We start from the raw sequence: 23,793 nt of genomic DNA, 5'->3' as shown, positions 1-23,793 counted from the left end.
ATTGGTCTGTTCAGTTTTCATTCCCCTTTATCTTCTACCTGACAAGTCACTGCTGATAAAGTGTGTTCCGGAAAGAGGTTTCAGTGAGTTTTAGACTCTTACACACTCCTACTACACCCCCATCCACAAACACACTTACACACACACACACTTAAACATTCCCTACTCCTTATGCAGATAGCTACTCAAGTGCCTCAGGGCTGATCGCCTGACAAGCCACCACAATTGCTCCTTAAGGTCATTCCAGCAGCACCAGAGGGCCACTTCAGTCCCTCATAAAGCTCTTCAGCTTCAACGCCTTCCTAGATGACGGACAGTCTGGAGACTCTGCAGCTCAGGACCTACAGGTGATAGAGCTACAGCAGGCTGTGAACTGTGCTGCTCCCTGTGCTGCTAAAATCCTGCATAACTCTCCACTCTGCAGCAGCTCATCCTCCACTGAGTGAGTATCCAGATCATTTACACTGCAGCACTGAAGTGTTTCAGACATTGCTCTGGGCCCAAGACTCCCAAAAGCATCTTAGCACTAAGGCTGTTTTAACAGGTAGAGAGAGTGTTCAGTGTGATGCTCGCTCTGCCTTCTAAGAAGCATTTCTGTGGTAAGAGCTTTTGGGAAATCCTGCCCTGAATGATATCTGTCTTTATGAGCTTTATGAGAATATGTAGTAGTAATGTAATGTAACTGAATGGAATGATACATATATATTTTTATTGTAAAGTAAAAATAAATAAATATATTTATGTAATCAAAATATTTATATATATATATATATTTTTTAAATTATATTTACACTTAAAATCTTTACGTTTAAACCATTTAAAATATTTAAAGTTGTATTTTCTGTAATCCTTTCCAAGTGTGAGGTATTATGTGTGTGTGTGTGTGTTAGTTTATATATATATATATACATGTGAACTTTAGTCCTGTATAGATTTGTTTTTACACATAACTTATTACATATTTAATGCAAAATAATTATTATTTTATTATTGTAAATAATGTATATAATGTATTATTATATACATTATACATATATATAGGTATATTTTTAAACTTTTTTGTCATTTGCCAATGTCAACATTTGTACATTTTTGTATTTTTTTTACTTTTCATACTTGAAAATGCCAACTGCCTTGTAACATTCTTAAATACTCTGGTAAGACGCTCTAAATTATTGAAATTACTTAAACAAATTAACTTTTTTTATTATTTAAAGTTAAGATTATTTTTGCTCTCTCCTGTAAAGTCACCAAATTGGTGATACATGTTTTTCATTAGACAGCGACTACATATGTATATATATACGTGCATATATATTTGTGTGTGTATATAGTGTTATATATAGTGTAAAATAGTGTAAATATCTGCTCTGGATCCTCTTGCAGGATGCACTCCACTTCCACTTTACTGTTTTTCTTCCTTGATGATCAGTAGTGATTTGGCCTCCACAGCATAACACTTTGCATACGCTTCACCCTTCAGTGACAAAGAGTACCCAGATAACATTAATGCCTACTTGTACATATAAATATACTGGAGTTGAACGAGTTCATCATCCGGCTACAAAAAGCACATCTAACCTCTCGGGCAGACTCCAGGAATCCTGAGGAATTCTGGAGAGTATAGAGCTGTACCTTGCTGTCCAGTGCTGATCACATGGCTCTTTAACAGTACCGATGGATAATGATCCAAAAAACAGATGGAATACAGTGGAAGCAACCCAATAGCTTTTTAAGGCAAAGTCAGTCACTTGACCTCAACCCAAATGAGCAGCTTTTAACTTTTATTGAAGACAAAACTGAGATGGAAAGAAGTGCAAAGCAACAGGCAGGAATGGTGACGGCAAAGGCGTTGCTGTAAAAGGCAGCTGCAGTAAAAGCCTAGCCTAGCAAAGCATCTCATGAGAGGGAACTCAGTGATGTCCATAAGTTTCCATACCTCAGGCAGTCTATATATTTATATAGGTGCTGTAAACTTCTGGTTCTAATTTTTATTTGTTTATATGTATATGTATTGATTACAGAACCAAAAGTGGTTCTTCTATGGCCTCCCTCAATAACCCCTTTGAATTCATCAATCAGAATGTAATGAAAAGCAATGGATGTATTAAATGTATAAAAAATGTTTAGGAAAAAATAAACAAATTAAAATGAGATATGGTTATATATATATATATATATATATATATATATATATATATATATAACCATATCTATCTATCTATCTATCGATCATATATATATATATATATATATCTCCAACTGAGATGCAAAAAAGAAATGCAAAGCAACAGGCAGCAATGGTGATGGCAAAGGTGTTGCTGTAAAAGGCAGCTGCAGTAAAAGCCTAGCCTAGCAAAGCATCTCATGAGAGGAAACTCAGTGATGTCCATGGGTTCCATACTTCAGGCAGTCATTGATGGCAGAATTTGATTAGTAAAAAAAAAAAAACCCTTGAATTAAGGCTCAAAGTCTACACACTTCAGTCAGATCTCGATTGCCTTGTTTCAGCTCCATTGAGGTGGTGTCCAAAGGCAGTGTTACACACACTGTGCCACTGACTCCCAGTCGGTCCAGTCCACAGACCTGTAGCATGGGTCCAAAATGCGCTAAAATAAAGTCTCATATTACAGGTTTTCCTCCTGTAGGCTTACATCAGGACTGTTTACTCTCCGTCACTGAAGGATGAAGCGTATGCAAAGTGTTATGCAGTGGAAGCCAAATCACTACTGATCATCAAGGAAGGAAAACAGTAAAGTAGCGTGCATCCTCCAAGAGGATCCAGAGCAAACACTTCAGTAAGATGAGCACTGAGCCGCTGAGGTGGCGCGATCCAGTACGGATAAGGCCATTGAAGCATTCCGAGATAGAGAAGGAACACACAGACACACAGGCAGATCATTATCACATTTACACGGAAGTGCCGACCAAGAAACCCTTTCCAAGGCAATGGACAGTAGATCAGCTTGCGAATCAGTACATCACATCAGTAAACCTGCAAACGCCTGCTTTAATACATTGTTCTGGGTGCCTAATAGGCCTAAAGGAGGCCTAAAGGGACCAAATCTTCCCGAATTCTCCTAATCACTGCTGATCCCAGACCTGTGGAAAACTGCATGATAAACTGGGGTTTTGAAAAGGACTTCGGGAAGGAGTATGAAAAGGGCAGCCATTTCCCACGAGAGAAATTACATGTATTGATGAATGGTAACTTCTCTCCACTGCCATGTCAAACAGTCACGCCTTCAACCACAAACACCTCGCCCTGCAACGCTGCGGCGAGAAGAAACCATAACTCCTGAGCCAGGCTTAACCGCTGACTCGGGCCGTTCGCTGTTTCTTACTGCTGCTGTTTGCACCGATTACTGTTTCCTATGATTTACTGAGTGTGTCAGGTTATCAAAGGTTCCTCTGAGCCTGTTCAGCTGATGGCAAACACTCGAAAACTGTCAAGAGGGAAACCTCGTACGTAAGAGGACAGTTTACCTTTCAGGCCACTGTATGTCTACATACGCATAAGGACATCAACTCTTAAGAAGTAGAGGACAGTTGATCCCACTGGAGCTCAACCTGTACTAGCTTTGGGGTGAGATGCACTGATAAAGCTCCAAATTGAGAGTGTGGAAGCAACAGTCAAGCAGTCCAGGAGCTGAAGCAGTGCAGCAAGACCTAATTAAAAGCTGTGGCTGTGAATGGGGAGAACTTGAGGAACTGAGGAAAGTAAAAGTATTCCAGCTGGGCTTAGTACCAGAGTGTGGCAGAAGACCCTAAAAGTACTAAAGTTTAAAAGTACTCAAGTATGATTTACATTTTTTAATCAGTTAGAAATGTACGTTAAGTAAAAAGTCAACTTTATTTGTTAAAATACCTTTTAATCACCCGGATTTTAAAAACTTTGAGTTGATGAGACTGGTGAGACGGACTGGACTGATACACTGGCTGTTCAGCACCCTGATGGTCTGGAGGTAGAAGCTGTCTCAGAACTGGCTGACTGGGTGGTTGGTGTCCTTAATAGTCTTCCTAGACTTCCTTAGACAGTGGCTGGTGTATAAATCCAGAAGGCTTGGAGATACAAGGTTTTGCATCAAAATATTGACACATTTTATGTCTGAAATACTTCTGAAATAGTGACATTTGCTAAGCTTCAATATATGAAATCCAGAACTAACCGGTTCTGAGACAGCTTCTTCCCCCAGGCCATCAGGCTCCTGAACAGCCAGTAGCATTACATCTGTCCACAGCCCATCACACACACACATCCACATATCTCCTCAATCAGCACTATGGAACAAACCACATTACACCTCCACCCACATAGACTCACTCTGCACCGTGCGCTTTACCACCTGGACCTGTACTATCAGCCCAGTTATACTGCACACCTCCACATATAAACAACCGTAACCTACACCTTAAATCTAACCCTACACCCAACCCTAATCCTAACCCTACACCTAAACCTTAAATCTAACCCTACACCTAAACCTTAAATCTAACCCTACATCCAACCCTAATCCTAACCCTACACCTAAACCTTAAATCTAACCCCAACCCTAACCTTACTCTTGAATAAACCCTAAATCCTAACCCTAACATTAACCTTAACCTAAACCTTAAATCTAACCCTACACCCAACCCTAATCCTAACCCTAACCTCAACCTTACCCCTGAATCAACCCTAAATCCTAAATCCTAAAGAGACAGTGCACCCCTTTTCACTCACCCTACACTCCTGTATTGTGACATGACAAAAACAATGATTGGATTTGATTTAGTTGCACCAAGTTTGGTTATAGGTTATTACACATAAAGGAAATACAAAGACATTGTTTAAAATTCAGTGATGAAAGAATGGCAACATCTCCTGAAAAAATGTACCCTTGAGGGCTTAGGAGGGTTCCCTTTAGTTAGGGAACATAATTGTACCATATCCCACTACAGTTAGTCATCCTAAGCTCCCTTGCTTTTATACACTCAAAAAATCTCAATCCAGGCTTTTTCATTTAATTGTATGTTTAAAAAGAAAATGAAATGGTGCTGAAAAGGTACAAATCACTGGACTATATGCCTAATGCCAGGCATGGGATAGAGGGGTATAACCCACCCCCCCTGAATGGAATCAAATACTTACAGCAATGTTTGTCCAAAACCTAGTAGAAAGCCTTCTTCCCTGGACAGTAGAGACAGTTACTCCAACAAGAGCATGGTTCACTCTTTTTAAGCAGGTGTCCCAATATTTTTGTCCATTTAGTGTATTAATTGCACTACCCTGTTTTTGGAGACTTTACATTTTTCAGGTTTTTTTTTTCAGAATAATCATAAATATCCAAAGTGTGGCAATTTATACAGTTTCCAACACAACTATAAAATATATGATGTTTAAAAAGAAAATGAAATGGTGCTGAAAATGTACAAATCTGCCCGTTTCCATCACTGGACTACATCGCTGGTCCATCGCTGGCCTTTATATTTACTTTATTTAAATAACTTTGCACCTTAATCACCCAGCATTCATGAACACATGGGTACATGTACATATTTGTATATTTTTATATGTAGTGTCTTTATTGTCTTTGTACTTATTGTCTATGTGCCCAGTCTTGTGTCTTGTCTACTGTCCTTGGACAGAGTACCTTATGTAAGGACCTAATGTCCTTATTGCACTTAGCCTAACAGTGTTTGGTTGTACTGTACAACCCTGTATTAGTATAATTACAATGCAGTTTGCATTTTATTATTGTAATTATTATTGGCACTTTATTCTACATGGCTTATTACACTCTAGGGCATGTTAGTCAGTAACTACAGGGACGTCTGTACAAACTGGTGGGGCTGTTCTTTAGTAATAGAACACTTCCGGCCCGCTGGCGGGATATAGGTATTTCTAATGGGGTTAGGGGTATATTTATAGTGTTCATACTTTGGGGATTAGCAACTACACCCTACCAGTACAGTGTGGAGTGTAAAATCTTCAGGTAAAAACTATATCTGTTGTACTTTAGCTGTGGATAATAAGTGGAACTGTGTGGATGATACACTGAAGTGTATAATTATCAAAGTTTCATCAGTGTTTTTTATTCGGAGGCTTCTCCAGAATTGATATTTGGTGCAAAACTCCACTTCTTAAACTCTCAACCAAATCTTCAGCCCACATCAACAACAATTATAGTTGTTACAAATTGTCATTCTGAGGATAATCACTTTAAGTGCCTACGCAGCAAATTCACCAAGCTACCTTCAAAGGCCCAGTCTTCTGTTTTTGCTTCGGGTGACAGGCCTGATTTACGACCCGAATATACACCCAAACGGTTCTCCTGAAAAGGCTTTGCTTTTTGTTTGGGTGAGCGCTTATCTTGCTTTATGTTAATCAGGGGACGAGGAGATTCCTGGCACGGTTATTACAGCTCTTCTGTTACACTATATGTCCAAATGTTTGTGGACTCCCCTACTAATGACTGCATTCAGTTGCTTTAAGTTGCACTTGTTGCTGACACAGATGTGCAAATGCACACACACAGCTTGTCTAGTTCATGTAGAGAAGTACTGCCAATAGAATAGGACTATCTGGAGCAGATAAACATGGGCCTATTGGCATTAAGCCTAATGCCAGGTGTGGGGTAGAGGGATATGACCCCCCCTCATTGAGCTGTGGAGCAGGGGAAGAACTGTGTTCTCTGGAATGATGGCAGTGCTTTATACAGACCTTGCCAACTCAATGGTTGCTGAATGCAATCAAATACTTACAGCAATGTTTGTTCAAAGTCTAGTAGAAAGCCTGGACAGTAGAGACAGTTACTCCAACAAGAGCAGGGTTAACTCTTTTTAAGCAGGTGTCCACATATTTTTGTCCATTTAGTGTTTTTAGGAGATTTTGTTTTTAAGTTTATTCAGAATAATCATAATTATCCAAAGTCTGGCAATTTATACAGTTTCCAAAATAACTATAAAATGAATGATTCATTTATTATTAATTTATTTAAATTCATATTTCAACCATCACAACTTGCAAATATGTTTCTGTCTTAAGAAAGGAGCAAACCATGACCAGCCCTGATCCTGAAGCCCTGAGGCATCTCTACATGGAATTTCCCGGATTCCCCCACAGCCATGTTTCACCGTGGGGTACTGATGAACATGCCAAGGTCTTCACTGGCTTTCCCTGCATGCCAGAGTACCTATCCCGCTTTGACATGCTGCTGGCCGAGGACACAGCTTGGCTCGTGAGGAAGACAGAGGTGGCCTCGCCTCTGTCGAGAGACGAACAGATGACTCACTGCAAGGAGGCGGGACAGTGCCCAATGATTGACAGTGTGGGACGTGGTCTGTGTCCAGGGATGAATGGCCAGGTGGATGTGGAGGACAGGTGTTTGGAGCAGGTGCAGACTCTGGTGCTGGAGGAGGTGCTGAAGGACATTGAGACAGCATGTAAACTGCTCAACATTACTCCAGGTAGGCGTGGCAGCCAGGGGCAAAAGTGTGCACAGATCCACCTAAATATGGATCCTCCTTCTGTTTGTATTTACAACAGGTTCTTTAGACCACGGATGGAAACTTGAGACAGAGACTTGGATCAAGTGTTACTTGAGTTGCATGTTGTATTGTATCAAAGTCAATAGACTTGAGACTTAAGTCAAACTCAAATTACAAAGACTTGAGACTCAACTCAAACTTAAACCCCAGAGACTTGAGACTCAACTTAGACCTAAACTCTAGAGACTTGACACATGATTTGGACTTGAACTTAAAGACTCCCTGACCTGGAGACTTGAGGCTTGACCAGGTTTACACCCTAGAGACTTAATTTTTATCTCAGATCTACACTTCTCAACTTGGAGACTCAAATCAGACTCACACGCTAGAGACTTGACTCATCCTAAAAACCAAAAGACTCAGGACTTGACTTGAGACTCACACCCAGACACTCAAAACTGAACTCAGATTCACCCCCCAAAAGATTTGAGAGTTGACTCACATCCCAGAGACTCAAGACTTAAACTAAAAACCTTCTAAAAAGACTTCTTGACTTGGAGACTCAGGACTAGAGACTTAACACTTGACCTAGGCTAAAAACACCTGAAGACCGAGATTTGACTCAGGCTCAGCTCCTAGACAGTTGATTTTTGACTTACACTTTGGGACTTTGTAACTTGGAGACTCATGACTCAACTCAGACTCACACCCTAGAGACTAGACTCTACACTTGACTCAGGCTAAAAACCTAGAGACTCTAGACTTGACTCAGGCTCAGCTCCTAGACATTCAAAGCTTTACTCGGATTCACATCCCAAGAGATTTGAGACTGGATTGACATCCCTAAGACTCAAGACTTCACTTAAACTGAAAACCTAGAGACTCTTGACTTGACTCAGGCTCAGCCCCTAGACACCCGAGACTCACTTACACTTTAGGACGTCCTGATTTGGAGACTCAGGACTTGACTCAGACTAGAAACATAAGGCCTGACCTAGGCTAAAAACCTAGAGACTTAAGACTTGACCTAGGCTAAAAACCTAGAGACTCCAGACTTGACTCAGGCTCAGCCCCTAGACACTCTAGACTCACTTACACTTTAGTACGCCTTGACTTGGAGACTCAGGACTTGACTCAGACTAGAAACCTAAGACCTGACCTGATAGTTGACATCCCAGAAACTCAAGACTTGACTCAAGCTAAAAACCCAGAGACTCTGGACTCAGACTCACACCCTAGAGACTTGAGACACAATTCAGATGTACACCCTGGGGACCTGAGACTCAACTCAGACTCACAATTTGTCTGGGGAAATTTGATTTAATAATCCTGAGACAGTGAGATCTGACTGCACATACTAATTAATTGAGCCTTGGAGTTGGAAGTATAATCAAGCAAGCCTTGTTTTTTCTTGTTGGATAATTGTTTGCAGGTGTAGTTTAGTAGTAAGTGAGTCCACAAACAAGGCTGTCACATGCGGGCTGAAGTATAGACTTTGTATCATGTTACAAAGTATGGCCTGGAGCTGCTGTCAGTTACAGGCATGAAGGGATGTTTGACCTCACCTTCTGCAAATGTCTTTTGTTAACTGTCATTTGCTCAAAACTGGCTTTCTCTCTGCTGGACAGCTAGACATTTTAATTGTGTGGGTCTACATATCACAAGTAGGTTTGTGTATTAACTGATCTCTAATATTCTGTCTCCAGACCCTGCAGAGTGGAGCTCAGGCCATGTTCAAAAGTGGCTGCTCTGGACTGAACACCTGTACAGACTTCCACCAGTGGGACGGGCCTTCCAGGACCTCAGCGGTAGGGATCTGTGCATGATGAGTGAAGACAATTTCAGGCAGCGAACCTCACAGTGTGGCGATATGCTGCATGCCCACCTGGACATTTGGAAATCAGGTACTGAGAAATCAGGGATGCCTCCTTTTTGCTGTGATTACAGTAATACTTCCCCCAACAACAGTGGTCTGCTGAAAATTTGCATGAGGGTTTGCTACAAAAATCATTTACTCACAAACTTCTCTCAAACTTTGTGACTTTGTAACTTGGAAACTCATGACTCAACTCAGACTCACAACCAAGAGACTAGACTCTAGACTTGACTCAGACTAAAAACTTAGAGACTCTAGACTTGACTCAGACTAAAAACTTAGAGACTCTAGACTTGACTCAGACTAAAAACTTAGAGACTCTAGACTTGACTCAGACTAAAAACCTAGAGACTCTAGACTTGACTCAGACTAAAAACTTAGAGACTCTAGACTTGACTCAGACTAAAAACCTAGAGACTCTAGACTTGACTCTGGCTAAAAACCTAGAGACTCTAGACTTGACTCAAGTTAAAAACCTAGAGACTCTAGACTTGACTCAGGCTAAAAACCTAGAGACTCTACACTTGACTCAGGCTAAAAGCCTAGAGACTCTAGACTTGACTCAGACTAAAAACCTAGAGACTCTAGACTTGACTCAGACTAAAAACCTAGAGACTCTAGACTTGACTCAGGCTCAGCTCCTAGACACTCAAAACTCAACTCAGATTCACATCCCATGAGATTTAAGAGTTGACTCACATCCCTAAGACTTAAGACCTCACTTGAACTAAAAACCTAAAGACTCTAGACTTGACTCAGGCTCAGCCCCTAGACACTCTAGACTCACTTACACTTTACGACTTCTTGACTTGAGGTGGTCTGGTGAAGATTTGCATGAGGGTTAGCCAAAGTCATTTACTCACAAACTTCTCTCACATCATGAAGATGTTCGTATTCTCTTAGCACTGTAACACCTTTAGGATTTGGGCTGTAACTCAATTAGGGAACCTGCAACTCCATGATTTTAATTTTGGGATCTAAGAGGATCTACAACACATAATGCCTGAAATGACTTTTATTAGATAGTCAAGCTTACTTTCAAGGAATTCTTTAAAAATAAATCTTAATTTAGCTTGTTTATTTGAATGTTATTATCTTTAACTCTTAATAAAGTGGGCTTTGATTATTCATTCTGCTCTTTCTTTTTTAGCTGCCTGGATGAAAGCGCGGTGTTCCTCTGAAAACAACACATTCCTAGGTATGGTTCTTCTCAGCTCCACCACCATTTTTGCCATATCGTATATATTTTCAGTATGAAACACGGCCCTCAGAAGAGTCAACTGCATTGGTCTCTTCTGGTTTCAGGAGCAGATGAGGTGTGTTCTGAAGCGGACTCGTCCTGCACTGGTCAACCCATCCACCTGTGGCAGTTCCTCCGAGAGCTGCTCCTTAAACCTCACAGTTACGGGCGGTCCATCCGCTGGCTCAACAAGGAGAAAGGTGAGAAGATCGCTCTGTGTTGACTATCAAAGGCTCTCCATCTCTTTCATGGTCAAATGCAGCATTGAGCTACTTATTTAATAAAGCCTGAACTGCATTGGACAATTTAATTGTCCTGGACTACATTGGTATTGTCCCATTTGTTTTTCATGATCTTCTCCAGTGAAGATCTTCTTGGAATTTTTTTTTAACAAGACATGGCAGATGTAGAGACACCTGATCTAGTCTGCTTTGGAAGGCGCTGGAAGTAAACATGATTGACAGCTTTATTATTCTGTAGCCCGGAGCTTAGATTGTGTTGCTGTTTCTTACTTTGCAGGTATCTTCAAAATTGAAGACTCAGCTCATGTGGCCAAACTGTGGGGGATCAGGAAAAACCGGCCAGCGATGAACTATGATAAGCTGAGCCGCTCCATCCGGCAATACTACAAGAAGGGCATCATTAAAAAGCCAGACGTATCTCAGCGACTGGTCTATCAGTTTGTCCATCCAGTGTGAGGCAACCAGGCAAGCAGATTGGAAGAGGGGGGTCAGAGACACTGCGGGAAAAGACTGAAGGCTCCAGACCAGAAACGTTCGATTGCTGGTGAAGAATCAATGGACTTAGACTCAGAGCTTCATCAAGCCACCCCAAGTGGTCTTCAGCCCCCCACACCTCTCTGACCTATTGACAATGGCAACATTGAGAATGACCAGTGACTGTTCAGTGACTGTATTGTGAGTAAGACTGACCATGTAGAAAAGATGCATTAACCGTATATCCACAAGAATGACCTGCATTTCTGAATGACTGCTAGAACCTCAGATGGAGTGCAGCACATTCACAAAGCTGACCTGCTGATTGCTCTGTATCAACAGCAACAGCCAACTGCCTTTTTCATTTGCATAACCTGCCTTAGTTCAAAGAGCACCACTTTAGTTTTCCTTATGGTCAGTTCTTAATTTCACCTCTGATGTTTTACCTCCTTTTTTCTGTTCAGGACACAACATACAGGCGATGTTGTGACTTTCTAGCAAAGCGCTTAACTCCCTAAACCCTGTACATAGGCCCGCACTTCAGTTCTTTAACATCTTAAATGCATCAGTCTCATAAATAGACCCTAAAATAAAACCCTGTGGGATGCCACAAAATTATAAAATGTTATACTGTCAAATAATTCATAGTAGCTTCTGCATTTTGATTAACACAGTAATAAACCTATGGTACGAATGCTTAAATTAAGTCTCCACCAGCAGATACAACAGATACTCTTTTGGGACCCTTTAGTCTTCATTCATTTTTAGCTACAGTTTGGGCATCCTGGTCAAATGACATCGAATGTTTTTGATGTTCTTGGTGTATGTAAGTTCACATCCTTTACAGAAACAAACTTTTAACTTTTTTGGGGGAAAGAAAAACCTTAAAAATGAAATGTGGTGTGTGCAAAAGTAATGGCACCTTGAGTCTTATATGTATTTGTATTTTTATTCTAATATGTTACAATATTAATCATAGCAATAAAAATATTAACAAATTGAGATGTTGCCTAAAATATAGACATACATGTATGTGATGTACATATTTAAGCTTTTTTCCTATAGAAGATCACATCACATATGGTTCATATATTTACACTATTGCAGACAATCATAAAATATTTCCTAAACCACTTAAACTGCAAAGATCTTCAAATCCTCACTCTGAAAAATACTTATATTTGTTGTGGTTACTGAATAATAATGAAATAATAAGTAAATTAAAATGCATAAGGCTCATTTTTTTAAATAGAGCCATGGACTGAGGAAGGGGATGGTAGTTTTAGTGATGTTTACATACAACATAGAACAATTTTGTTTTATCCAACAATTTTTTTATCCATGTTATGACACTTTACAAGGTCAAAAAAACAAGATTATCATTTTAATTCTGCTCTTTAATTGTAATCATTTTATGCCAACAAACTGCAGTGCTGTTTATAATGTCCAGGACAGACCTGCTGGCTACTATCATGTGATTGTGAATTAATCTATATTGTGGAACATGTGGAAAGTTGAGTGCAGTCTAAATCCAGATGTTTAATGTCGGCATTAAACAACTTTTAACAGTTTCTAAATAAGCAGAAATCAGAGAAAGCTTGTCTGCGTCATGAAATAAACATCACAGTTAAATACAAGAAGAGTTCGTTTCAAAACAGGTGTCTGTGTTTATGGTTAAAACGTAAAACGTAAAGTTAAGGTGGGATTCTGGCAGTTTCTCAACTTTTATGCAAAGTCATTGAAAGCGGTTTGTTGTGAAAAGCTTGATTCCTGAGAAATTCCTTACTGCATCACAATTGTTTACAATGTTGGTGAACGTTAAGGCCGCAGACGTCTGAAAACTTTAAAGCATCAAAGCTACCCGCTTACACTAAAAGGTTATGAATGGCTACAATAGTTTGTAATGAAACACAGTTTTACATCATTGCTTTTTATTTATGTAGGCTACACTTGTGTTGTAGTCATGGCAACCACTTTTTCCATTTACCACCATTAAAAAAAAACATTTCTCTAAAATAAACAATTTCACACCCATACACTGTGAATGAATTTATTTACAGTACCAAAAAGTGTCAAAAGTTTGGACACACCTTAAATGTTTTGGTTTTTTTATGTTCTGCGTTGTAGATGAATATTAAAGACAACTAAACTATGAAGAAAAACATATGGAATGATTTAGTTAATAAAAAAGTGTTAAAGTAGGCACCTAGCTTTGCATATCTTGGCATTTTCTCAGTCAGCTTTATGAGGCAGTCACCTGGAATGGCTTTCAGTTAACAGCTGTGCCTCGTCAAGAGTTAATTACTTTGAGTTTCTTGCCCATCAGTCGTGTTGTGAAGAGGTAGAGTTGGTATACAATGAAATGCCCTATCTGAGTAATGTTCTAATCCATATTATAGAGCTTCTCATCTGAGAAAAAAACGACGGTCCATTATAACTTTAAGTAATGAAGCTCAGTTAGACCGAAAAACTTTGAAAGTATCCTCAATTGCAGAGACCATCAAACATTATGATAAAACTGGCTCTTATCAAGACCACCCCATGAAATTACCAGCCTCAGAAACCGCAAGTTAACAGAACCCCAGATGACAGCCCACCTCAATGCTTTACTTTTAAGTTACTTGATTTCTTATGTGTTCCTTCATAGTCTGGATAACTTCATTATTAATTTTTAATGAGAAAAAAAACAAAAAAAGAAAACGTTTGAATGAGAAGGTGTGGTACTATACATCTCAACCATTGAATTGTGCAGAAATTTAGCAAATAGTAATAATTGGAATCCAATAATCCTGAGATTTTAAGGTTTTAACCAGCGTTTAATTGGGTAAATAGCAAAGCACTTTGTAAGTCGCTCTGGATAAGAGCGTCTGCTAAATGCCGTAAATGTAAATGTAAATGTAATATTGATATTATCCTCAAATTTGTTGTCAGTTGAAAAGCTCTGGACTCTCTGATCAGTAAGAAGATAAATAAATGTATGGGTCACTCTCGAACTGGGAGTACATTTTTATCTCCCAAATAAACCTTTTTTTATATAAAAATGATTGAATCAGTTAATAATAATAATAATAATAATAATCACTTAAGAGGGGAGGAATCCATCTACCCACAGAGAGCATGGCCAACTGTGCTCTTTCTGACCTCAGGATTCGCAACTCTGGAACTCACTAATAATCTAATAATCCTGAGACTTGAAGGTTTTAACCAGCGTTTAATTGATATTATCCTTGAATTTGTTGTCAGTTGAACTGAAGCTGAACTAGACCTGTGAAATTGTTCAAAAACGTTGCAGAAAAGTGTTTAAAACGCAAACATTGTGATTTACATTATACGACTGGACAAATGCCCTTGCCCTGAAGAGGTGAGGCATCAATGGGTGTGTAAACACATTTAAACACTCCGCTGACCTCCGCTGAGACCCTCAGCAGATACACAAAACTCTCTTTGTTTTCAGTTGTAGTTTCAGGGAAGCCCTGGGCACACTACTGTGTGTTGACTTAGTGCTAACGTGTGTGTGTGTGTGTGTGTGTGTGTGTGTGTGTGTGCAGCTGTTTACTCTTGTCATGAGCATTCGCAGAACTGATGAAACCTAGTTGGCTGAGTTGACACAAGGATGTTTAGCTACATGCAAAGTGCCTGGACCCTCCAGCATTACCATTCCATTCCTCCCATTGAAATGACTGCTGTTTATAATCCCTGAAAACCACCACGGACTGTCAAATGTTTGCGGACACCCTCTACTGAATGCATTCAGCTACCTTCCATTTCACCTACTGCACCCATTGAGAAGTAACTTTCGGGAGCAGATAAATGTGAGCCTATTGGCACCATGCCTAATGCCAGACATGGGCTACAGTGGTAGTGGAGCAGTGTGGAGCAGTGGAACTGTGTCCATCTCAATACTTTCAGGATGAGTTGGGAAGTTGGGGATGTGGTGGAGTGGTGATCGTCCAACATCCTGACCTCACTTATGCTCTTGGCGCTGAATTCAATCAAATCCTCACAGCAACATGAAGCCTTCCTTGGACAGTAGAGACAGTTACTCCAACAAAAGCAGGATGAACTCTTTTTAATACCCTTGATTGCGGAAGAAACAATGTATGAGCAGGTGTCCCAATACTTTTGTCCATTTCGTGTACAATGTCCAAGCTTTCCAAACCTTTGTTTTATTATTTGAACCTTGGTGGCATTTCCAAAACACGGGTAAACTGGCTATGCCAAATTACCTCTTAGGTGTGAGTAAATGAATATGTGTGGTACCCTGCAATTGACTAGCGCCCTCTCCAGGGGTTATTCTTGCCTTGCTTTTAGATAAGCTCTGGACTCTGATCAGTAAGAAGATAAATAAATGTATGGGTCACTCGAGAACTGGGGGTACATTTTGTGTCTCCCAGATAAACCTTTTTATTTTATAAAAAAGCCAGATTTTTATTGAATCAGTTAATAATAATAATAATAATAATAATAATAATAATAATAATAATGATAATAATAATAATTCCATTGTTTTTCACTATTAATAAGGTTTGCCACCAAAACATGTGGGAACATGGCTGAAGTCATGCTCTGAAAACAGGTGAGAAAAAAACTAGCCTACTATAGTTGAGAGTTTAGCGACATGCTAAGTTCAATTAAAAGGGAAAGCAAGCAAACCTGGATGAGCCGGTCTACTAAATGAGCCTGAAAACAGTGAAAAGCACTCGACTAAGACTGCTCACTCGACCTCTAAACAGATGTAATTTCAGCCTCAGTTAGCTGGACGTTCCTGGCTACCACATTCTGGCTAATGTGGATGGATCGCTGTCGAGTCTAACTGCCTTTAACTTGAGCAGATAATCGCTTGTGTCATTCCCGGTTTGGCCGTTTGTCCGATAAAGAAATGCTGCAGCCGAATGTTTTGCCACTCAGTCCGACTAAAAGGGGGCGTATTTCAGCAGGAAGCTGACGCATGCAATGTAGCAAGTGTAGGAAGGTCATGTTGGGGTTGGGACTCAAAAACGGAAACGATGAAGCATTGGTTCTGCTCGGAGCAAATCGATTTTTTATTCAGTTTCTGAGCCCTGATACTAGCCAGCACATTTCTCATTGACTCCCCCCCACCCCCTCCCAAAAATAAAGGACAGTAGGGCGTTCGTCTCTTCACACTGCATTGGTCAGGAACAACTTCTCGTTGCACTTCTCAGGACACATCAAGCATGAAGTCGAGAAGGTGACTTCCATCTCCATGAAGGAACCGTGTTTTCTTCTTCTTCTTTATCCGGACTTATATTGCAATATTGACATCAGTACAACAACGTCAATTCAGAGGTGTACCGTTTTCGTCCCCCCATCTCTCTCTTTTTCCAGCGCTAAGCGACCCATGGAAATTGCCATCGCCATCGCCATCGCCATCGCCATTGCCATTGCCACAACCGCCCTCAGCTTCGTCTTTATGCATATTTAAATGAACGTTGTGTTATATTAAGATGAACAGGCACTACACCAGTAAGGAGATCAAATTACATCACTAATTATTAACATACATACATCCTCTAGACTGCTAAAGTAGTTTTTCACAACAGAAGCCATTGTACGTATCTCCCCCCCCTCCTCTCCCCACCCCCTCCGTATGCATAAAGAGCAGGTCGACATTAAAAAAAAAAAGCATTTACATGTAGAACATGTTCCGTCACTGTCTCAACTCAGGTTGCTTTTTCAACTCGGGTCTCTACTCAACACAGTTGTACAGTTACAATAGAATATAATCTTTAAATTACATCATCATATACAAATAGGACGGCGTGGACCACACGCATTTATACAGGTATGGTACATAGACAGTTCCATTGCAATCCAAATGAAATTAACACAATATGGTTCCTATAGAGCGTAACATCGTTTAGGAGTTTTCTCAACGTTCCTTATTTTGCCGTTAAACATTTACAAGTATGACACTACGTATTGTTTTGGTGTTCAACCACTTGCATTTTTCACTTTTTTTTTTTGTTTTTTTTTTACAATATTTTTTTTTTCTATACATCAACACAACTCATACACACTGGATATAATAAAGATGTCTGATATTACTCCCCCGACACACTTCAAGTCCCCCCGTATTACGTGGTGCGCCTTTTCGGGTGTGTTTTAGTGTGCCGACCGATACCGGGCTATTTCCACAGCGAGTTGAGCCGTTGAGTCGTTTTTGCTAGGCTGGACAGCTTATTTCAATACAAATCATGTAAAAGCTGGTGGTGGGATTTCTCCTCCCGATCCAGACACTTGGCTATGTCTTCACTACTCGGCTAAACGCAGTGGAAGCGACGTCTACAAACCTCCCGTTTCTGCAGTGATCGTGAATATAGACTTGGTGAGACGTGTGGGCTCAGATGTCCCCATAGTAATGCGCTAGCTACTACTCTGGAGTGGGACGGAAGTGGACGTGTACTGCTGTAGTGTTCAGTGCACACTGTTATAAGTATTAGTAGTAAGTAGTAAGTCTGCCGGTGAAGACCTCCTGCATATCAACTGGTCTTCAACTGAGCTTGGAGAGTGGGGGTTCATGGTGTGTTGAAGGTTCTGATATTTTAGATGACGGCATTGTAGGGGTGGTCAATAAAGTGATTTCCAGAGCATGCCATGCCAATGTTTAGGATTCAACAGGGGAAGTTTACACTTCTTCCCATAATTCAATCACTGATATTCAGAGAATTGTGTGAAATGGTGGGAAATGGTTCATTTTAGAGAAACTTGCTGAGTCAGATTTGTTCACGGGGTGATGCAAGGAACTAGGGGTCACTATGTCCACATTAGAAATAGAAATACAGGTGCTATAAAGATCCTGTTTACATCTGGTCACTCCATGCGTCTTGAGTATCAGGGGTGTATCTGGATCAGGCTGTACCACATCAAATTGCACCCAAGTGTGAACGCACCCAAGACTCATTTAAACCGACACAAATCCGATCCCTCAAACCACTTCAGGAGGAGGTCTGAGACGCATCTGAGACTCCAAGACTCATTCCACAACCAAAACCCCTCCCAGTATAAACCAAACTCCTCCCAGTACAAACCAAACTCCTCCCAGTACAACCCAAATGCCAGCCATAACTGCTGCGCAGTGGGCGAATTTGCATATTACATCCCACACACCAATCAGATTTCATTCTGGACACCCAGTTTAAATGCATGTGGCTTAAATCTTATCAGGATACATTTCAGATACTAGTCACATGAAGTGACCAGGTGTAAACAGGGTCAAAGAACTTCAAAGAGTTTTGCCATAGAAGAACAATTTGTGCTTCCATAAAGAACCACGTCTGCAGGAGAAGCTCCTCTCATTTCCGAACCACTCTTTTTTAATGGTGTTCAACACAAATATAGCAAATCTAATAAATATATTTACAAATACATTTTTATTTTACTATATTAAACCACCAGTTTTAAAACTAGGTGGAATTCCCCTTTTAGAAATACACTGACGAGCTGCACCAGTTTCAGCATAACTGGTCCTGTTGAACTGGATTGAGTACACTGGTAGTTTCAGAGAGTTGGTGCAAATGTGGCACTTTTTTAATGGTGTTCAATACAAATATAGCAAATCTAATAAATATATTTACAAATATATTTTAACTTACTATATTAAACCACCAGTGAACCTACACATGTCATGGGAAAAGGTTCTAGGGGGACTATTTTTTATCTGCAACAACCTATATATATATAGACCAAAACCTTCTTAAAACGCTGCTGGAACTATGGCCAAAAATCTAGGCAGCATTTTCATAACCATTTACTTTAATACTAAATAATGCGGTGTAGCTTTTGGAGCTACAATAAATTCTTTGGAGGTCTAGTTCCATTCACCACCGCTGGGATCAATTCTGCCCTGGTAAGTTTGGAATGACTCTGTTTACTATCTTAAACCATCTAAACCTAAATTGTACTGAAAATTTTAAAACTAGGTGGAATTCCCCTTTTAGAAATACACTGACGAGCTGCACCAGTTTCAGCATAACTGGTCCTGTTGAACTGGATTGAGTGTGCTGGTAGTTTCAGAGAGTTGGTGTAAATGTGGCACTGGCTCTTTTCTATCTGCTTGATATTATGATGCTGCATTATTTTACTTATTTTACAATATTTTACTGAAATCATGATCAATTTTGGAAGCGAGGATATCGTGGAAATTGTCAGTGCTTAACGAACACTGACCAGCTGCACATTTTTAATTACAGATAGTGTAATAAGTGCTGTTTAACCAGACAAGGGGAGCAGATTTTGAACAGAATCACGGTTCTCAGTCTGGGAAAATGTTCGAACAGCATTTTTTTTTGCCAAAATATTAGGAAAGATATTGTATATATTAAGGAAATATCCTTAAATTTGGTGATATAATATTATTTCCACCATATCGCCCACCCTTACTATGACATATGCTGTGTATCGTGATGTTCTTGCCGCATTGGCCACCCCTACAATGACAGGTCAGTCTGAACCTCCCACTCCTTGAGGATCGCTTTAACCACACAAGGTGAGACTGGAGGTGTTCACTGTATAGACGCCACTGACCAGGAAACTCAGCAGTAGGCTATCAATGCGTAGAGTGAGTCAGCACTAAGCAGCAGGGCGATATCAGTCCATATACAGGACGAAGCGAATACATCTTCTATTAAACGTATGCCGCACGGCGCGCAATATGCATGTATATTGCCAGGCGAATAGCTCTGAGGCGCACAGGAGACCAGAAACGAGGTAAACAACCTCCCCCAACCCCCCCCCCCCAAAAAACAAAAACAAAAAAAAAATCAAACAAACAAACAAAAATGAACAGTGACTACATTCATGTCAACAATATTTTGATATTAGTGTGGACAAGTGAGCATGAATGAGTGTCACACAGAAGCTACCCAGGCTCCATTCGTTACTCTAGGCGCTGGGATACGAGTTACGAGATGCGATATGGGTGTAGAACCGTATCCCGAGGTTCTGTGGAACGCTGCAGCTGTGAAAACAGTCTCTGAACATGTACACAGGAAGTGAATGGAATAGAATGATGGTGATGATGATGATGAAGATGATGATAATGATGATGGTGATGATGATAAAGATGAGACAACGACAACGCAATGCAGAGATAACATCATACTGATACATAGATAGAGTCTCAGGTCTCTCCACTTCTCAGGTTTAAGGAAGATGTGCTTGGGGCTGAGCTCCAGCCGTCCCCACACTGCCCCTGGTGGCCACTGTGAGCATTGCATCCAGTTAAAAGATGGCCTGAGGAAATCCAGAGGGGGGCTGTGTGTTGCATAGCACATGCTGCTATGCTCTAAACACACAAGACACATCAAGACAACGACAGCTAACGTGTCACACACACATACACACACGCACTGGGTTAACAGAAGAAGAGGAAGAGGGGAAGATGATGGAGTAGAGGGACAATGGGGTGTGTTTTTTTTTTTCTCTCACGGTTTCTCGACAATTGCAAGACTGGTGGACTGGACAATGCACAATGCAATGCACACACACTGACTCTGCTACATAAAGATTATTTTTTGTACCTCAAATAAACACAATTCATCGGAATGGCCGCGTCCTCGGGCCACATGCGTGTTCATTTGGACGGTGTGTTGATATGAGTGATCTCCTACACGAACGTTAGATGTAAGCTGCACAGAATTCATATCCAACACACCTCCACAACAACAGCAACGACAACAACAACTAAAAAAAAAAAAACGAAATGTATCCCTGCACTTGCATATGGTTGGGTCGTTTATAGATATGAGTCTGTGTGTGTGTGTTTAGTGTATGTGTGTATGAATGTATATATTACAATAAATGTTTATCAATATATCGGATATGGTCTCAGACCCCCACCCGCAGACCAGAGGCCTATATACTGTGTAAATATAATTTTTTTTAGATTACTAAGACTTTTTTCTGGTTTTAGACTGCTTAGCGCTTTTGTTGGGCAAAGTAAATGTTGCTCTTAAAGTCTCTGGCGTTGCGCCGGGCTATTTAGATCAGACAATCGGAGCTGCCTCCAATGGCGTGTCCTCCTCAGGTGATTAGATCTCCTCCACGTAATTGGCCGGGTACAAGCCCGACTGGCCGCTGTCCAGACGTCCCCTACACCAGCCCTGGTCGTCCTCCTCCTCTATCTTCGTCAGTTCGTCTCCTGTGGAGAGAAGAGTGTGTTCACAGAATTGAATTACTACATCTGAATCCCATTATTTAAAGTCATCTCTCTCAGCAGTGAGAGAGTTTTTACTGTAGAAGCTCCAGATCCCATTAGATCAAATGCAGATAAACATAAATCCAGTAAAAAGGAGAAACAAGAGCTTCTCATTCTGAAGAAAGAAAGTAGTGAGATCTTGTCAGTGAGCTAGTCTGAAGAACAGAGCTCGGTTCCTCCAGGTTTCTCCTGGACGCCCCCCAGTCCAGCCAGCACAGCGTGGAGGATGTGTTCAACTCCATCATCATCAGCAGCAGCAGCAGCAGCAGCAGCTCACCTGATTTACCATCATTAAGCCCTGATTTACCACCAAACCAGGTGTTGATCTGAGGAGAACTCTAAATAATACTAGACTCCATGAGGAGAACTTTGGAGATGTTCTAATGATGAACACAGTGATGGAGAACCACCAGCACTTTCTGTAGGAGTGTTATTATTAGTGATTATTCTAATATCAGTGATTTACTGAGCAGAGAAACACGTACTGCCCAGATAAGCAGCTTTACTATCTAATTCTCACAGGGGACTAAAACCTTTGCACAGAACAATGTATATTATGCATATATATCCACTTTCATTAACTTTCAATCAATGGAAGTCAATATATAGAATGCACGAGAGACAGACAGGTAGATCTGGTCCATATATATATATATATATATATATATATATATATATATATATACAGTATATATATATATACACAGTATATATATATATATGGATCAGATCTATCTGTCTGTCTATCTTGCATTCTATATATTGACTTCCATGTATGTATATCTAAAAAAAAAAAAAATATATTAAAAAAAAAAAAAAAAAAAAAAAAAATATATATATATATATATATATATATATATATATATATACATATATATATATAGTGTCTCCCAGATAATACTATTTACATTTTTTCCAATGTATGCACAAAATATTGAACCTAATGACTCCCAGCCTCCTAATTTAGACATTCAGCTCACATTTTAAATTAAATAATTAAGTCAAAATTTCTGTTTGCTGTGTTAACTCTATAAACAGTTCAAATCACTGTAATTTCAGTAATTAAATATATATATATATATATATATATATTATCTGTTCTTGTCAACTTTGTACCTCTGATTCAAACCTGCACAAAATCTGCAAACAGTTCTAAAAAAAAAAACATGTGACCCATGTGATGTCCCTTCCTCTGTGTCTTCCTCTCATTATATTTGTATAAAAGAGAATAAATTAACAATATTTTAATTCAGTACTGGTCAAACATGTAATTGTGATATTGTGTGAATCTCAAATTCAGTTTTTAATAAACAAAAAAGTGTTTAAAATCCATAAAATTCTGTTTTCAGACCAGATTAACACATGGAGGGCAAAATATGGTGGAAATATCTACACTTGAACATACATGTGCCTGCAATTGTAGAATGGGCCTCAGATTACCTGGCTTTTTTACCTCCTTTATTTTATAAAATGATGAACCACGATGAACTTTTAGGAGCAGATGTGATCAGGCATTCTCTTACAAGTGTCAATCCAACCATGTAATTTTCACCAAAGGAGAATGTCATATTGCCATTGTCATATTGTCATAATGTCATATTGCTGTACATCTGCTATAAAAAGTAAATACACAATTAATTACATAGTTATTTGTAATCAATTACATTTAAAGTTGATTGTCCTTCTGTCCACAACAGGTAAGGACTTTATTAACCTGCTACAAATGAGAAATAATTAATATATAAAAAAAAAACTGTAGGACATAGGGGTTCCCAGCCTACAAGGGTGTATGCCGTGTAGGGAATACTGCTAACAATGACTGTAAGCTAACTGCTTCTCCCTAGCTTTCATTCAATGCTGACCACATCTGAATTTCTGTTTGAAGAACCCTGTTCAGCAGCAGGTGTCCAGGGACCAATTACACCATCTGCTCCTTAGAGTCCAACACAACAATCTCAGCTTCCTGTGGCCTAGCAGCTCTTTGTTTTGGAGCACACCCTGTTATCACAGTGGCCAAATCCTTGCGGAAACTGCTCATTATGCTGTACTCTGGCCAGAACCTTGAGTCAGCAGCCTGATACAGCTGTTCCAGCGTCCGGTGGTTTGGGTGAATTGTTGCATGTGCATGTGCGCCGTACCTGCTTTGAAGCTCAGCTCGTCCTGTTCCTGTCCTTCGTAGTCATACAGCGCCCGCACTCGCACCCCTGCCGGCTTGTCATCTTCAAACGAGTTGGCGCCGCCATTAGTTTCATTGCCCGAGTATCCAGCGGGTTGT

At 40.0% G+C, this 23,793-nt stretch overlaps 2 protein-coding genes across 4 annotated transcripts in view; one reads left to right on the top strand and one right to left on the bottom strand.

Moving 5' to 3' along the window:
• Positions 1 to 7,040: 7,040 nt before the first annotated feature.
• Positions 7,041 to 11,284, top strand: LOC140577410 (SAM pointed domain-containing Ets transcription factor-like). Its single transcript, XM_072697379.1, has 5 exons — positions 7,041 to 7,449; positions 9,177 to 9,374; positions 10,497 to 10,544; positions 10,652 to 10,786; positions 11,106 to 11,284. The coding sequence occupies exons 1-5, from the start codon at positions 7,041 to 7,043 to the stop codon at positions 11,282 to 11,284; spliced, it is 969 nt and encodes a 322-aa protein (XP_072553480.1).
• Positions 11,285 to 20,047: 8,763 nt separating this feature from the next.
• Positions 20,048 to 23,793, bottom strand: part of pacsin1a (protein kinase C and casein kinase substrate in neurons 1a) — a 70,145-nt gene continuing 66,399 nt past the window's right edge. For all 3 annotated transcript variants that reach the window (XM_072696520.1, XM_072696519.1, XM_072696521.1), the window contains 2 exons: positions 23,657 to 23,793; positions 20,048 to 21,461 (listed from right to left, as the gene is read on the bottom strand). The exon at positions 23,657 to 23,793 is cut by the window's right edge and continues 54 nt beyond it. In XM_072696520.1, coding sequence (XP_072552621.1) covers positions 21,352 to 21,461; positions 23,657 to 23,793 — 247 coding nt within the window. In that variant the 3' untranslated portion in view covers positions 20,048 to 21,351. The remainder of the gene's footprint in view (positions 21,462 to 23,656) is intronic.

The sequence above is a fragment of the Salminus brasiliensis genome, chromosome 14 (assembly GCF_030463535.1).
Source record: "Salminus brasiliensis chromosome 14, fSalBra1.hap2, whole genome shotgun sequence".
Lineage (NCBI taxonomy): Eukaryota > Metazoa > Chordata > Actinopteri > Characiformes > Bryconidae > Salminus > Salminus brasiliensis.
This window is presented reverse-complemented; position numbering and strand designations above follow the sequence as displayed.